General features: G+C 45.0%; 1 protein-coding gene across 1 annotated transcript in view; it reads left to right on the forward strand.

Annotated features, from left to right (window-relative positions):
• Positions 1-19,286, forward strand: part of ASTN2 (astrotactin 2) — a 1,124,462-nt gene that overhangs the window by 1,087,295 nt on the left and 17,881 nt on the right. The window contains exon 21 of the mRNA XM_063936906.1: positions 16,063-16,246. Within this exon, the coding sequence (XP_063792976.1) occupies positions 16,063-16,246 (184 nt within the window). The remainder of the gene's footprint in view (positions 1-16,062; positions 16,247-19,286) is intronic.

Raw genomic sequence — 19,286 nt, forward strand, 5'->3', positions numbered from 1 at the left:
ATTTTAGCTGCATGAGTATTATTAATGACTGTCTAGCGTCCTCTGCAGCCTGCTGTCTTCCTGGTGGCACTTGCAGGTACAATAAAAGTCTACTTTATTTTAATTATAGTACATATATATCCATGTGCATACATATATACACATGTATATACATACATACATACATATAAACACACACACACACACACACACACACACAGATATGATATATATATACATGTGTATATATATGTGTACTGTATGTGTGTGTACATATATATATATATATATGTATGCATGTTTATTATGCTATGTATATGTATATATGTATGTGTGTGTGTGTATGTATATATATATATATATATATATATATGTGGAGATATATATATATATATATATAAATACACACACACACACACACACACACACACACACACACACACACACACACACAGACACACTAGTTTTACGGACCCAGCATATACTGGGTCACCTCAGTCCCCACCCCCGTGATTGGCTCCGCCCAGTTCTGGAAACCCCCCCATGCAAATCCTGCGTTTGCCACTGGTGCCAGATACATATATACCTCACAGTGCCAGATACATATATGCCTCACAGTGCCAGATACATATGACCCCCCCCCCCAGTGCCAGATATACATTTCCCCCCCAGTGCCAGATATACATTTCCCCCCAGTGCCAGTTATGCCCCCAGTGCCAGCTATGCCCCCAGTGCCAGATATATATGTCCCCACAGTGCCAGCTATGCCCCTAGTGCCAGATATATATGTCCCCAAAGTGCCAGTGATGCCCCCAATGCAGTGTCCCCATAGTGCCAGATATGCCCCCAGTGCCAGATATACATGTCCCCACACAGTGCCAGCTATACATGTCCCCTCAGTGCTAGACATACATTTCCCCCCAGTGCCAGCTATGCCCCCGTGCCAGATATGCCCCCAGTGCCAGATATATATGCCCCCACAGTGCCAGCTATGCTCCTAGTGCCAGATATATATGTCCCCACAGTGCCAGATATGCCCCCAGTGCCAGATATGCCCCCCAGTGCCAGATATACATGTCCCCCAAGTGCCAGATATATATGTCCCCACAGTGCTAGATATATATGTGCCAGCTATGCCCCCAATGCCAGTGTCCCCACAGTGCTATATATACATGTCTCCCCAGTGCCAGCTATGGCCCCAGTGCAGGTATACATGTCCCCACAGTGCCAGCAATGCCCCCAGTGCCAGATATACATGATCCCCCCCCCCACCCCCTTCCCCTGTGATGCTCACCGCGCTGCTGCTGTCTGTGAGGGGAGGAGAGTGCAGCGTGCGCGTCTCCTGCCCCTCACTCTCCGGCGGCCATGTCTCTCTTCAATTAGGCGCCAGTCCGTGAGCCAATCAAAGCTCGCGGTCCGGCAGCCTTAGCTGCCGGTCCGTGAGCTCTGATTGGCTCATGGACCGTCGCCGGAGAGTGAGGGGCAGGAGAGGCGCACGCTGCGCTCTCCTACCCTCACAGACAGCAGCGCGGTGAGCTGCACGGGGGAAGGGGGACCAGGGCAGCGGTGGCCAGGAGCCAGCTGAGCCGCATGCGGCTCGAGAGCCGCGGGTTGGCCACCCCTGATTTAGTTCATCTCACATGTCAATGACATCTCACATAAGCCAAAATCTCACATAAGCCAAAATCGTAAGCACACATAGTCCATATCTCAAGAAAAGTTAGTCAAAATCTGTGCTATCTGGGCTCCAGGGAGTTCAGGGGAAATTGCAAGTAAAAATCAGGCATAGCAAGGATCTCACCGTGTGTACACACCCTAAGGTTGATTTACAGTATGTCAGGAGCCAATTAACCTACAGTACTAGTTTAATCTTGGATTGTGGGAGGAAATCGGACCATTACTGCTTCACAGCACTGAGGGGAAGATGTATTAAGCCTGGAGAAGTGATAACGCAGTGTTAAAGCAGTGATAAGTGGAATTTGATAACTCACCAGCCAATCAGCTCTTAACTGTCCTTTTTTCAAACCCGTAATGATTGGCTGGTGCGTTATCACCTTCCACTTATCACTGCTTTATCACTGCTTTATCATTTCTCCATGCTTAATACATCTGCCCCTGAGATTGTATATTCCCCGACGTGCTTGTATGGGTTTCCTCCAACAATCCAAAAATATACTGGTATGTTAATTGGCTTCCAACAAAAATTAACCGTAGTGTCTAACATAGAGATGTGCGGTGGGCACTTTTCGTGTTTTTTGTTTTGGTTTTGGTTCTAATTCCCCGCTTGTGTTTTGGTTTTAGATTGGTTTTGCCAAAACCACCCTTTCGTGTTTTGGTTTTGGATCTGGATAATTTTTGGAAAAAAAACCCATAAAAATGGCTAAAATCACAGAATTTGGGGGTAATTTTGATCCTACGGTATTATTAAACTCAATAACATTAATTTCCACTCATTTCCTGTCTATTCTGAACACCTCACACCTCACAATATTGTTTTTAGGCCAATAGGTTGCACAGAGGTGGCTGTATGACTAAGCTAAGCGACACAAGTGTGCGGCACAAACACCTGGCCCATCTAGGAGTGGCACTGCAGTGTCAGACCGGATGGCAAATTTAAAAAAATAGGCAACAAACAGCACATCATGCAAAGAAGAAAAATAATTTCAATGAGGTTGCTGTATGACTAAGCTAAGCGACACAAGTGTGCGGCACAAACACCTGGCCCATCTTGGAGTGGCACTGCAGTGTCAGACAGGATGGCACTTTAAAAAACTAGGCCCAAAACAGCACATGATGCAAAGAAGAAAAAGAAGTGCACCGAGGTTACTGTATGACTAAGCTAAGCAACACAACCACCTGTCCCATCTAGTAGTGGCATGCAGTGGCTGAATGTTGAAAGTGGCCCGCAATTTTTCAGTCCACTGACAGCATCTCCTGCACGCCCTTGTCATTTTTCAAAAATTCTTCAATTGGTGGACTTATACGGCAGTACCACTGGACTAATACAGCAGTACTCCTGAACTTATACGACAGTGTCCGACAGGATGGCATTTTAAAAAACCATGGCCCTCATTCCGAGTTGTTCGTTCGCTAGCTCCTTTTAGGATCATTGCACACACTAGGCCGCCACCCTCTGGGAGTGTATCTTAGCCTAGCAGAATAGCGAACGAAAGATTAGCAGAACTGCTAATAAATAATTCCTTGCAGTTTCTGAGTAGCTCCAGACCTACTCCCAGATTGCGATCAGCTCAGTCTGTTTAGTTCCTGGTTTGACGTCACAAACACGCCCTGCGTTCGGCCAGCCACTCCCTCGTTTCTCCAGACACTCCCGCATTTTTCCCTGACACGCCTGCGTTTTTTAGCAAACTCCCGGAAAACGCTCAGTTACCACCCAGAAATGCCCCTTTCCTGTCAATCATTCACCGATCAGCAGTGCAACTGAAAAGCTCAGCAGATTCCACAGCAAAACTGCTAAGTTTTTAGTTAAATAACTAAGCGCATGCGCCCTGCGTGCCTTGCGCATGCGCAATTAGCAACAAATCGCAGCATAGCGAAAATCAGCAACGAGCAAACAACTCGGAATGACCCCCCATGCCCCAAACAGGACATGATGCAGAGATGAAAAAGAGGTGCACCAAGGTTGCTGTATGACTAAGCTAAGCAACACAAGTGTGCGGCACAAACACCTGGCCCATCTAGGAGTGGCACTGAAGTGGCAGACAGGATGGCACTTAAAAAATCTAGGACCCAAACAGCACATCATACAATGAAGTAAAAGAGGTGCAATGAGGTAGCTGTATGACTAAGCTAAGTGACACAAGTGTGCGCACAAACACCTGGCCAATCTGGGGTTGGCACTGCAGTCCCACTGCACTAATGGCGGATACCGGATGCACGTCTAACACCAGCATAGTTGTTATGGCCTCAGTAATCCACTTTGCAACACCGGAAATTTTTCGGGTTTTGTGTTTTGGTTTTGGATTCGGTTCCGCGGCCGTGTTTTGGATTCGGACGCGTTTTGGCAAAACCTCCCTGAAAATTTTTTGTCGGATTCGGGTGTGTTTTGGATTCATTTTTTTTTTTTTTACAAAAAACCCTCAAAAACAGCTTAAATCATAGAATTTGGGGGTCATTTTGATCCCATAGTATTATTAACCTCAAAAACCATAATTTACACTCATTTTCAGTCTATTCGGAACACCTCACACCTCACAATATTATTTTTAGTCCTAAAATTTGCACCGAGGTCGCTGGATGGCTAAGCTAAGCGACACAAGTGGCCGACACAAACACCTGGCCCATCTAGGAGTGGCACTGCAGTGTCAGGCAGGATGGCACTTCAAAAAAATTAGCCCCAAACAGCACATGATGCAAAGAAAAAAAGAGGCGCAATGGGGTAGCTGTGTGACTAAGCTAAGCGACCCAAGTGGCCGACACAAACACCTGGCCCATCTAGGAGTGGCACTGCAGTGTCAGACAGGATGGCACTTCAAAAAAATAGTCCCCAAACAGCACATGATGCAAAGAAAAAAAGAGGCGCACCAAGGTCGCTGTGTGACTAAGCTAAGCGACACAAGTGGCCGACACAAACACCTGGCCCATCTAGGAGTGTCACTGCAGTGTCAGACAGGATGGCACTTCAAAAAAATAGTCCCCAAACAGCACATGATGCAAAGAAAAAAAGAGGCGCAATGAGGTAGCTGTGTGACTAAGCTAAGCGACCCAAGTGGCCGACACAAACACCTGGCCCATCTAGGAGTGGCACTGCAGTGTCAGACAGGATGGCAGATTAAAAAAATTGTCCCCAAACAGCACATGATGCAAAGAAAAAAAGAGGCGCAATGAGGTAGCTGTGTGACTAAGCTAAGCGACCCAAGTGGCCGACACAAACACCTGGCCCATCTAGGAGTGGCACTGCAGTGTCAGGCAGGATGGCAGATTAAAAAAATTGTCCCCAAACAACACATGATGCAAAGAAAAAAAGAGGCGCACCAAGGTCGCTGTGTGACTAAGCTAAGCGACCCAAGTGGCCGACACAAACACCTGGCCCATCTAGGAGTGGCACTGCAGTGTCAGGCAGGATGGCACTTCAAAAAAATTGTCCCCAAACAGCACATGATGCAAAGAAATATGAAAGAAAAAAGAGGTGCAAGATGGAATTGTCCTTGGGCCCTCCCACCCACCCTTATGTTGTATAAACAGGACATGCACACTTTAACGAACCCATCATTTCAGCGACAGGGTCTGCCACACGACTGTGACTGAAATGACTGGTTGGTTTGGGCCCCCACCAAAAAAAGAAGCAATCAATCTCTCCTTGCACAAACTGGCTCTACAGAGGCAAGATGTCCACCTCATCATCATCCTCCGATTCCTCACCCCTTTCACTGTGTACATCCCCCTCCTCATAGATTATTAATTCATCCCCACTGGAATCCACCATCTCAGGTCCCTGTGTACTTTCTGGAGGCAATTGCTGCCGGTGAATGTCTCCACGGAGGAATTCATTATAATTCATTTTGATGAACATCATCTTCTCCACATTTTCTGGAAGTAACCTCGTACGCCGATTGCTGACTAGCTGAGCGGCTGCACTAAACACTCTTTCGGAGTACACACTGGAGGGAGGGTAACTTAGGTAGAATAAAGCCAGTTTGTGCAAGGGCCTCCAAATTGCCTCTTTTTCCTGCCAGTATACGTACGGACTGTCTGACGTGCCTACTTGGATGCGGTCACTCATATAATCCTCCACCATTCTTTCAATGGTGAGAGAATCATATGCAGTGACAGTAGACGACATGTCAGTAATCGTTGGCAGGTCCTTCAGTCCGGACCAGATGTCAGCACTCGCTCCAGACTGCCCTGCTTCACCGCCAGCGGGTGGGCTCGGAATTCTTAGCCTTTTCCTCGTACCCACAGTTGTGGGAGAATGTGAAGGAGATGTTGACGGGTCACGTTCCGCTTGACTTGACAATTTTCTCACCAGCAGGTCTTTGAACCTTTGCAGACTTGTGTCTGCCGGAAAGAGAGATACAACGTAGGTTTTAAATCTAGGATCGAGCACGGTGGCCAAAATGTAGTGCTCTGATTTCAACAGATTGACCACCCGTGAATCCTGGTTAAGCGAAATTAAGGGCTCCATCCACAAGTCCCACATGCCTAGTGGAATCGCTCTGTTTTAGCTCCTCCTTTAATGTCTCCAGCTTCTTCTGCAAAAGCCTGATGAGGGGAATGACCTGACTCAGGCTGGCAGTGTCTGAACTGACTTCACGTGTGGCAAGTTCAAAGGGTTGCAGAACCTTGCACAACGTTGAAATCATTCTCCACTGCGCTTGAGTCAGGTGCATTCCCCCTCCTTTGCTTATATCGTGGGCAGATGTATAGGCTTGAATGGCCTTTTGCTGCTCCTCCATCCTCTGAAGCATATAGAGGGTTGAATTCCACCTCGTTACCACCTCTTGCTTCAGATGATGGCAGGGCAGGTTCAGGAATGTTTGGTGGTGCTCCAGTCTTCGGTACGCGGTGGCTGAATGCCGAAAGTGGCCCGCAATTCTTCGGGCCACCGACAGCATCTCTTGCACGCCCCTGTCGTTTTTTTAAATAATTCTGCACCACCAAATTCAATGTATGTGCAAAACATGGGACGTGCTGGAATTTGCCCAGATGTAATGCACGCACAATATTGCTGGCGTTGTCCGATGTCACAAATCCCCAGGAGAGTCCAATTGGGGTAAGCCATTCTGCGATGATGTTCCTCAGTTTCCGTAAGAGGTTGTCAGCTGTGTGCCTCTTCTGGAAAGCGGTGATACAAAGCGTAGCTTGTCTAGGAACGAGTTGGCGTTTGCGAGATGCTGCTACTGGTGCCGCCGCTGCTGTTCTTGCTGCGGGAGGCAATACATCTACCCAGTGGGCTGTCACAGTCATATAGTCCTGAGTCTGCCCTGCGCCACTTGTCCACATGTCCGTGGATAAGTGGACATTGGGTACAACTGCATTTTTTAGGACACTGGTGACTCTTTTTCTGACGTCTGTGTACATTTTCGGTATCGCCTGCCTAGAGAAATGGAGCCTAGATGGTATTTGGTACCGGGGACACAGTACCTCAATCAAGTCTCTAGTTGCCTCTGAATTAACGGTGGATACCGGAACCACGTTTCTCACTGCCCAGGCTGCCAAGGCCTGAGTTATCCGCTTTGCAGCAAGATGACTGCTGTGATATTTCATCTTCCTCGCAAAGGACTGTTGGACAGTCAATTGCTTACTGGAAGTAGTACAAGTGGTCTTCCGACTTCCCCTCTGGGATGACGATCGACTCCCAGCAGCAACAACAGCAGCGCCAGCAGCAGTAGGCATTACACTCAAGGATGCATCGGAGGAATCCCAGGCAGGAGAGGACTCGTCATACTTGCCAGTGACATGGCCTGCAGGACTATTGGCTTTCCTGTGTAAGGTGGAAATTGACACTGAGGGAGTTGGTGGTGTGGTTTGCAGGAGCTTGGTTACAAGAGGATGGGATTTAGTGGTCAGTGGACTGCTTCCGCTGTCATCCAAAGTTTTTGAACTTGTCACTGACTTCTGATGAGTGCGGTCCAGGTGACGTATAAGGGAGGATGTTCCTAGGTGGTTAACGTCCTTACCCCTGCTTATTACAGCTTGACAAAGGCAACACACGGCTTGACACCTGTTGTCCGCATTTTTGTGTTGAAATAATTCCACACCGAAGAGCTGATTTTTTTTGTATTTTGACCAGGCATGTCAATGGCCATATTCGTCCCACGGACAACAGGTGTCTCCCCGGGTGCCTGACTTAAACAAACCACCTCACCATCAGAATCCTCCTTGTCAATTTCCTCCCCAGCGCCAGCAACACCCATATCCTCATCCTGGTGTACTTCAACAGTGACATCTTCAATTTGACTATCAGGAACTGGACTGCAGGTGCTCCTTCCAGTACTTGCAGGGGGTGTGCAAATGGTGGAAGGCGCAAGCTCTTACCGTCCAGTGTTGGGAAGGTCAGGCATCGCAACCGACACAATTGGACTCTCCTTGGGGATTTGTGATTTAGAAGAACGCACAGTTCTTTGCTGTGCTTTTGCCAGCTTAAGTCTTTTCATTTTTCTAGCGAGAGGATGAGTGCTTCCATCCTCATGTGAATCTGAACCACTAGCCATGAACATAGGCCAGGGCCTCAACCGTTCCTTGCCACTCCGTGTCGTAAATGGCATATTGGCAAGTTTACGCTTCTCATCAGACGCTTTCAATTTTGATTTTTGTGTCATTTTACTGAACTTTTGTTTTTTGGATTTTACATGCTCTCTACTATGACATTGGGCATCAGCCTTGGCAGACGACGTTGATGGCATTTCATCGTCTCGGCCATGACTAGTGGCAGCAGCTTCAGCACGAGGTGGAAGTGGATCTTGATCTTTCGCTATTTTAACCTCCACATTTTTGTTCTCCATTTTTTAATGTGTGGAATTATATGCCAGTATCAATAGCAATGGCCTACTACTATATATACTGCGCACAACTGAAATGCACCACAGGTATGGATGGATAGTATACTTGACGACACAGAGGTAGGTACAGCAGTGGCCTACTGTACCGTACTGCTATATATTATATACTGGTGGTCAGCAAACTGTGCAAAACTGAAATGCACCACAGGTATGGATGGATAGTATACTTGACGACACAGAGGTAGGTACAGCAGTGGCCTTCTGTACCGTACTCCTATATATTATATACTGGTGGTCAGCAAAATTATGCACTGTACTCCTACTATATACTGTCTACAATGCAGCACAGATATGGAGTGTTTTTCAGGCAGACAACATATACTGGTGGTCACTGGTCAGCAAAACTCTGCACTGTACTCCTCCTATATAATATTATACTGGTGTTCCCCAGTCCCCACAATAAAGCAGCACACTGAGCACAGATATGGAGTGTTTTTCTGGCAGACAACGTATACTGGTGGTCACTGTCAGCAAAACTCTGCACTGTACTCCTGCTATATAATACAGCTGCTCCCCAGTCCCCACAATTAAGTAGTGTGAGCACAGATATATGCAGCACACTGAGCACAGATAAGGAGTGTTTTTTTCAGGCAGAGAACGGATAAAACTGGTGGTCACTGATCAGCAAAACTCTGCACTGTACTCCTCCTATATTATACAGCTGCTCCCCAGTCCTCCCCACAATTAAGCAATAAAGCACAATCAAGTTCAACAATAAACGGAGAGGAAGCCAGCCACGTCCTCTCCCTAACATTTCCAATGTACGAGTGAAAATGGCGGTAATGCGCGGCTGCTTATATAGAATCCGAATCTCGTGAGAATCCGACAGCGGGATGATGACGTTCGGGCGCGCTCGGGTTAACCGAGCCATACGGGAGAATCCGAGTATGTCTCGGACCCGTGTAAAATGGGTGAAGTTCGGGGGGGTTCGGTTTCCGAGGAACCGAACCCGCTCATCTCTAATATATATATATATATATATATATATACGGCAGTATCACTGGAATTATATGTCAGGATCACTGGAATTATACGGCAGGATCACTGGATTTATATGGCAGTACGGCTGGACATATAAAGCAGTATCAATGGACATATACAGCAGTATAACTGGACATATACGGCAGTTTCACTGGACTAGACTTATACGCGAGTACCACTGGAATTATAAGCCAGTACCACTAGAATTATACACCAGTACCACTGGAATTATATGGCAGGATCACTGGAATTATACGTCAGGATCACTGGAATTATACGTCAGGATCACTGGATTTACACGGCAGTATCAATGAACATATACGGCAGTATCACTGGACGTATACGGCAGTATCACTTGTCTGGACTTATACGCCAGTACCACTGGAATTATACGGCAGGATCACTAGACTTATACGCCAGTACCACTGGAACTATACGACAGGATCACTGGATTTATACAGCAGGATCACTGGAATTATATGGGAGGATTACTGAATTTATATGGCAGTACCGCTGGACATATATGGCTGATCACTGGACATATACGGCAGTATCACTGGACATATACAGCAGTATCACTGGCCTGGATTTATACGCCAGTACCACTGGAATTATACGGCAGGATCACTGGAATTATATGGCAGGATCACTGGATTTATACGGCAGTACCGCTGGACATATATACTATAGTATCAATGAACATATACGGCAGTATCACTGGACGCATACGGCAGTATCACTTGTCTGGACTTATACGCCAGTACCACTGGAATTATACGGCAGGATCACTGGAATTATATGGCCGGATCACTGGAATTATATGGCAGGATCACTGGATTTATACGGAAGTACCACTGGACATATACGGCAGTATAAAGTGACATATATGGCAGTATCACTGCACATATATGGCAGTATCACTGGACTGGACTTATACGCCAGTACCACTGGAATTATCCAGCAGGATAACTGGAATTATATGGCTGGATCACTGGATTTGTACGGCAGTACCGCTGGACATATACAGCAGTATCAATGGACGTATACGGCAGTATCACTGGACATATACGGCAGTATCACTGGACTGGACTTATACGCCAGTACCACTGGAATTATATGACAGTATCACTGGAATTATACGGCAGGATCACTGGAATTGTATGGCAGGATCACTGGATTTACACAGCATTACCGCTGGACATATACGGCAGTATCACTGGACTGGACTTATACGCCAGTACCACTGGAATTATACGGCAGGATCACTGGAATTATACGGCAGGATAACTGGATTTATACAGCAGTACCGCTGGACATATATACGGCAGTATCAATGGACATATACGGCAGTATCACTGGACGTATACGGCAGTATCACTTGTCTGGATTTATACGCCAGTACCACTGGAATTATACGGCAGGAGCACTGGACTTATACGCCAGTACCACTGGAATTATACGGCATAATAACTGGATTTATACGGCAGGATCACTGGAATTTAATGGCAGGATCACTGGATTTATATGGCAGTACCGCTGGACATATATGGCAGTATCAATGGACATATACGGCAGTATCACTAGACTGGACTTATACGCCAGTACCACTGGAATTATACGACAGGATCACTGGAATTATATGGCAGGATCACTGGATTTATACGGCAGTACTGCTGGACATATATACGGCAGTATCAATTAACATATATGGCAGTATCACTGGACGTATACGGCAGTATCACTTGTCTGGACTTATACGCCAGTACCACTGGAATTATACGGCAGGATCACTGGATTTATACGCCAGTACCACTGGAATTATATGGCAGTATCACTGGAATTATACGGCAGGATCACTGGAATTATATGGCAGGATCACTGGATTTATATGGAAGTACCGCTGTACATATACAGCAGTATAAAGTGACATATATGGCAGTATCACTGTACATATACAGCAGTATTACTGGACTGGATTTATACGCCAGTACCACTGGAATTATACGGCAGGATAACTGGAATTATACGGTAGGATCACTGGATTTGTACGGCAGTACCACTGGACATATACGGCAGTATCACTGGACGTATACGGCAGTATCACTGTACTGGACTTATACGCCAGTACCACTGTAATTTTATTGCAGGATCACTGGACTTATACGCCAGTACCACTGGAATTATACAGCAGGATCACTGGAATTATACGTCAGAATCACTGGAAATGTATGGCAGGATCACTGGATATATACAGCAGTACCGCTGGACATATATGGCAGTATCACTGGACATATACGGCAGTATCACTGGACTGGACTTATACGCCAGTACCACTGGAATTATACGGCAGGATCACTGGAATTATACGGCAGGATCACTGGATTTGTACAGCAGTACTGCTGGACATATACGGCAGTCTCAGTGGACATATATACGTTAGTATCACTGGACTGGACTGGAATTATACACCAGTACCACTGGAATTATACGGCAGGATCACTGGACTTATACGCCAGTACCACTGGAATTATACGACAGGATCACTGGAATTATACGGCAGGATCACAGGAATTATACGGCAGGATCACTGGATTTATACGGCAGTACCGCTGGACATATATGGCAGTATCACTGGACATATACGGCAGTATCACTGGACTGGACTTATACGCCTGTACCACTGGAATTATACGGCAGTATAACTGGAATTATACTGCAAGATCACTGGATTTGTATGGCAGTACCGCTGGACATATACGGCAGTATCGATGGACATATACGGCAGTATCACTGGACATATACGGCAGTACCACTGGACATATACGGCAGTATCACTGGACTGGACTTATAAGCCAGTACCACTGTAATTATACGGCAGGATCACTGGACATATACGGCAGTATCACTGGACTGGACTTATACGCCAGTACCACTGGAATTATACGGCAGTATAACTGGAATTATACGGCAAGATCACTGGATTTGTATGGCAGTACCGCTGGACATATACATGAGTATCGATGGACATATACGGCAGTATCACTGGACATATACGGCAGTATCACTGGACTGGACTTATACACCAGTACCACTGTAATTATACGGCAGGATCACTGGACTTATACACCAGTACCACTGGAATTATACGGCAGGATCACTGGAATTATACGACAGGATCACTGGAATTATATGGCAGGATCACTGGATTTATAAGGCAGTACCGCTGGACATATATGGCAGTATCAATGGGCATATACGGCAGTATCACTGGACATATACGGCAGTATCACTGGACTGGACTTATACGCCAGTACCACTGGAATTATATGTCAGGATCACTGGAATTTGTACGGCAGGATCACTGGATTTGTTCGGCAGTACCGCTGAACATATACGGCAGTATCACTGGACTGGACTTTTACACCAGTACCACTGGAATTATACGGCAGGATCACTGGACTTATACGTCAGTACCACTGGAATTATATGACAGGATCACTGGAATTATACCGCAGGATCACAGTAATTATACGGCAGGATCACTGGCTTTATATGGCGGTACCGCTGGACAAAATACGGCAGTATCAATGGACATATACGGCAGTATCACTGGACATATACGGCAGTATCACTGGACTGGACTTATACGCCAGTACCACTGGAATTATACGGCAGGATCACTGGAATTATACGGCAGGATCACTAAATTTATACGGCAGTACCGCTGGACATATACGTCAGTTTCAATGGACATATACGTCAGTAACACTGGACTGGATTTATACACCAGTACCATTGGAATTATACGGCAGGATCACTTGAATTATATGGCAGAACCGCTGGACGTATACGGCAGTATCAATGGACATATACGGCAGTATCACTGGACTGGATTTATACGCCAGTACCACTGGAATTATACGGCAGGATCACTGGAATTTTATGCCAGTACCACAGGAATTATACGGCAGGATCATTGGATTTATACGGCAGTACCGCTGGACATATACGGCAGTATCACTGGACATATACGGCAGTATCACTGGACATATACAGCAGCACAGGGACACCACCACTGGACTGATGCAGGACAACACAGCACCACTGCAATGGACTGGACTTATACAGCAGCACTGCACATTTGGCAGCAGAGGACACCACCACTGTGACTGGACTGATGCAGCACAACACACCACCACTGGACTGATGCAGCACAACACAGCACCACTGGACAGGACTTGTACAGCAGTACTGGACATATGGCAGCAGAGGACACAACCACTGTGACTGGACAGATGCAGCACAAGCCACTACCACTGAGGACACTGAGGACGGAGACATGTCCTCTCTCTACACTCTCCAATGCCGGAGTGAAAATGGTGGGGACACATGGCTCCTTATATGGAATCCAAACCCCTTGAGAATCCAATGATGATGTTTTGCCTCCTTCTGGTTTCCGAGTCAGGCGGGAAAACCCGAGCCTGACTCGGATCTGGGCTCATGACATGCAGTTCGGGGGGGGGGGGGGGGGGGGTCGGTTCTCTGAATGTGTACATGTGTTTAGGGCAAACTAGATGGGCCAGGCAGTTTTTATCTGCCATCAAATTATTTGTTTCTAAAATAAAAACTCCACACAGTTAGGGCCTTGTGGAATCCAAACCTATGACCTTAGTGCTGTGATGCAGTAATGGTAAATAAACACCATCTTTGTTGCCGTCAGTAGCACCACTGCAGAGCCACCGTCAGATATCCTGTACCCTTTGGAGAGCTTTACTTTCCCGCCCACTAGATGTGATGTTAAGATGAGAATAAACAAATTCAGTCTGTGTGGGGAGAATAAAGCCCCGTTGTACATGCTAAACAAGGGACACTCATTCTTTTTCCTATTCTAATTTCTGGAGAAGTAATTTTATTTATTTTGTGCATGTGGGCACAATAACTTATATTTAGCTATGACAGCCAAAGTACCCCTAGTTCATCCCATCATAAGATATAAACATTTACATAAATGTATACATTTGCCACCATCTTGAAATTTATCTTTATGCACTCTGCATAAAACGGATATTGTAACTTCATTTAGGTGTCCAAGGTCACTACTCACAACTAGGAAGCACTTGTCCCCAGTTCAAATTACTTCCAAAGGTCTTCCAACAACACGTTGAAATATGCATTTAGCAAATATGCATTTTGATACTTTATACAGCAATGGTTTTTTTTGGTGTAATTTATTTGATAAAAATTATAACAATAATTAATTTCTGTAGGGTCAGTTAACATAGGGGGTCATTCTGAGTAGATCGCTAGCTCCCGTTGTTCGCTGCGTAGCAATCAGTGAAAAAAACGGCTAATCTGCGCATGCGTATGCACGGCAATGCGCACGCGCGTCGTACGGGTACAAAGTCCATTGTGGTTTTGCACTGGTTCTGGCGACGACTCCAATCGCACAGCCGGCCGCAAGGAGATTGACAGAAAGAGGGTGTTTCTGGGTGTCAACTGACCATTTTCAGGGTGTGCTTAGAAAAACGCAGGAGTGGCAGAAAAAATGCAGGCATGGCTGGGCGTTCGCTGGGCGGGTGTGTGACGTCAAAAGCAGTCCCTCCATCGTTAAATCAACGCACACGAAGAGTAACTACAGGGCTGGTCTTGTTTTGCACAAAAAGATTTTGCAGGCGCTCTGCTGCACAAGCGAAAGTACACTTCCCAGTTGGCGGCGACAATGCGTTTTCACAGCTGCTAAAAATTGCTAGCTAGCGAGCGATCAACTCAAAATGACCCCCATAGTTCATAGTAACTGCATCATGAAAAAACTATATTTTTGTATTTAAATAGTGCAGTGGGTGTTATGCAGATTATTGTAATATTCTTTTATTTTTTTCACTCAAAGGTTATCTGCCCCTGTCTTTTCTACCCAACAAAGGCATGGTATACACTTGCCAATATATTGTTTGTAAAGTATATAAATGATATATTGGATGACCCACCGGCTCGTGAGGGCATGCCATATATCATTTTAATCAACATAAGCTGCTTGTGTGTCCTATTAGCATAGCAATGCAATTTAGACACATTTAAACTGAAAAAGTCACACATATAGTCATTCGGCACTACCGAGTTACACCACGGCATGGCGTGACTAGGAGGGATGCTTAGTGTGAATGCAGCAAGGATATAGGAGGACACTTGCTGTAACTTGATGTACTGTATACTTTATTTTGTGGGTGAGCTAAAAAATCTTCAAAGACGCACTGTGCAAATGTGTAATCATCCCATGCACGTCCAACTTCCAGCCCCCTTAGAACTGCACCTTTCATGTCTTAGGACGAGCCAGGCACTGATCTTCTAGCCCAAGACACCCCTATACACTGCTATGGCTCTGGGGGCAGGTGCACCATTTGTATATATAGTGTAATACATATTAAACCAGCATCCCCGTCATCCCTGGTGTACACTTTGATGTGTACGGTTCTATTACATGACTGGTACATACTAATACTGTTCACAGTGGTTAAATGTGTTGATAATTCCCCAAATGCTTTGCATTCCAGCTCTGCTTTCTGGACACCTCTTATTTCTCTTACAGAAATCGCTGACAGAATTTACACTTTGTACAATGGATATACCAGTGGGAAAGAGCAGCAGATAGCATACAACACCTTGATGGAAGTCTCTGCTTCAATGCTTCTCCGAGTCCAGCATCATTACAATACCCTCTATGAGAAGTTTGGAGACTTTGTGTGGCGCAGTGAGGATGAGCTGGGACCACGGTAAGGAAATGTCTGTTTTGCCATTTGTAACATTCAAGCAGCCACCCATTAGGTCACAGCACTTCAATATTAAGAATTAGAATGCACATTTACCATGGATGGAGAATTTTTACTGTAAGATCCACTAGAGCAGCGCAAAGAAGCTCCCTGCAACCCAGAGATCCACCTGAGAGCTGCCAGCATGTCCATAGGATGCACCATGCTCTGGTCCCCTAATTGTGATGTTGTGACATCACATGTGTGGTGGGATAATATTGCCCTGTTTCCCAGCTCCAAGAAATGTTCTTTGCTCTCAATGTGAGTATGTAAGATAGAGTGATCATTTTTGTTGTATTATCGCACATGTAATATTTTAGCAAATTCTTTATGTACAGGAAATTAGCATAGGCAATACAGCATCGCATATCCACTGTTATTTATAACTAGTTATTTCTGCTGATCCTGTAGAATAAGCTCCTTGCAGATTACTAGTCATGATCCCAATATACAGTATAATGTATTCCCACTCTACCCCGCTCTAGCAGCTTAGTGACTTCAGAGTGGTTTGATGATGTCTGACTATAGGTGTTATTCAGAATTGTTAGCAAACCAAGAAAGCAAAATCACATTGCACTGCAGGTGGGGCAGATGTAACATGTGCAGAGAGATATAGATTTTGGTGAGTTATATTGTGTCTGTGCAGGGTAAATACTGGCTGCTTCATTTTTACACTGCAATTTAGATTTCAGTTTAAAAACACCCCACTCAAATCTAAATCTCTCTGCACATGTTACATCTGCCCCACCTTCAACATGGTATTGCCCATTAGTGTGCTTTCTCTAGTTTGCTGACAACCCTGAATAAGGCCCTATGGGGGTCATTCCGAGTTGTTCGCTCGCTAGCAGTTTTTAGCAGCCGTGCAAACCAGGGATGTTCAATGAGCTAAATAGCTCAGGAGGCACTGTCTAGCACCAGAGCCAGATATACATGCAATATATGAGCCAAAACGTACATGTGGGCATTATACACAGGTGCAGCAGTATAAACTCCTAAAAATGTGGTGAGTTTTGATCAGAGATGAGCGTAAAAGTTAGGCAGGCCATAGACTTTTTACTCCAGAGTTTTGGCTATAAAAATTATTAGAATAATGCAAAGAAGATATTTCTAACATATTCTTTGCATTTTTCTTATACTTTACGCAGTCAAAACTCTGGCACAAACGTTAGTATGACAGGAAAGGCTCTGCCTCACCTGCCTCACCCCACTGCACGTCACTGGTGCAAACGCTATGCCGCCTCCCACTGAGAGCGTGTTTTAGCTTAGCAGAAGTGTGAACGAAAGGATTGCAGAGCGGCTACAAAATAGTTTTGTGTAGATTCAGAGTAGCTTCAGACCTACTCAGCGCTTGCGACCACTTCAGACTGTTCAGTTTCTGTTTTGACGTCACGAACACGCCATGCGTTCTGCCAGCCACGCCTGCGTTTTTTCGAACACTCCCTAAAAATGGTCAGTTGACACCCAGAAACGCCCTCTTCCTGTCAATCACTCTGCGGTCAACAGTGCGACTGAAAAGCTTTGCTAGACCTTGTGTGAAACTACAACGTTCGTTGAAACAGTTCGACGCGCGTGCACATTGCGCCGCATACGCATGTGCAGAAGTGCCGTTTTTTTGCCTGATCACTGCACAGCGAACTAAAGCAGCTAGTGATCAATTCGGAATGACCCCCAATGTTTGTTATTCAGATGTTGATGTATATACATACAAAATAACAGTGCAGGTCAAATAAACTCAGTACAGACACAGCAAAAAAACCTATAGTAATGTTTATGCCATACAGTATTTTCCTTTTTGTTTGTTTTTGTACAGCAAGTAACCTCGCTAGTTTTTATAAACTTGGGCTAATCACTTTGGGGTGATGGTAAATTGTTTGTGGAATGTGTTTTGTGGAACATGGAAACCGTGCACACACAAGCATGGGAGGTACAGAATCGTACAAAGTGTGATCACATCTATACTTATGACAGAAGATATGTAACTGCGCGTTCTCATGTTGATAAAGTACAGCAAAGGTTTGCCATGCGGATCATGCCTGCTTGGATGAAAGCAAAAATAGGCCGTTTTTGCTTCTAGTACAGAGTAGGTGCAACTTACTGATGATGTTTTATAGCAAACCAGGGTGTTCACATTGCTAGTTAAGTATAGTTCTGCATACAGGCAAATATACACATTTCTTCTGTTCTCACTTCATTGAAATAAATAGAAATACTCAATTTACTTTCATCTCTGTCCATTTTTCCTCAATACTGCTGATGATAATGTAGGAACCCATTGAGACTTCATTCCTGCTGTACTATACCTAGTCACAGCCTATTGTCACCAGCTGTTACTCATTGTAACACTCTTAATTTTACTTATACCGTAAACTTTGTAATCTTTAAAACTTTTTCCTTAATGTTTTGCTGAAAGATATATTGACTGCAGTTCCACTAAAGAGGGCTTTTTTTGTTATTTTAACAATACCAACTGCTAGAGATTTTCATTGTACGCTTGTCACTCTGTCCGCCTGATCTTCACTATAGCTAAACACAAATATTAGGGTCTAGGAAACATACTAAATGACTGCTTATATGTTATTCTCAAAGAATAAAATTGTTTCCAGATGTTTGGGCTTGAGCAGACTTTCTTTCCTTTCCATGTGGCCCTCCTTTTCCTATCGCAACAGTGTATTGGAAAGAGTTACAAAGCAGCAGCTCTCCTCTTCCCAAACACCCTAATTTCTCTGTCCTGCCATGACCGTCTCATCCATGGTTTGACTTGCAGTCCCTTCTATGATTTCATAGGTCATTTTTTTTTTTTTTACATTTACATCACACCTTTTCTTTTCTGTACATCTGACTCACTTCTGGTAATCTTAATATACTTCATAAAATACATTATGCATTGCACTGAATCTGAGTGCTAGAGACTGATTTTTTAGAACTACCGAAATAAAAACTATAGCTAAAATAGTTTGACAGAATTTAAGATACTTAACAGGATTTGTTCTCATGGGAATGATCA

Source organism: Pseudophryne corroboree, chromosome 8, assembly GCF_028390025.1.
Source record: "Pseudophryne corroboree isolate aPseCor3 chromosome 8, aPseCor3.hap2, whole genome shotgun sequence".
Taxonomy (NCBI): Eukaryota; Metazoa; Chordata; class Amphibia; order Anura; family Myobatrachidae; genus Pseudophryne; species Pseudophryne corroboree.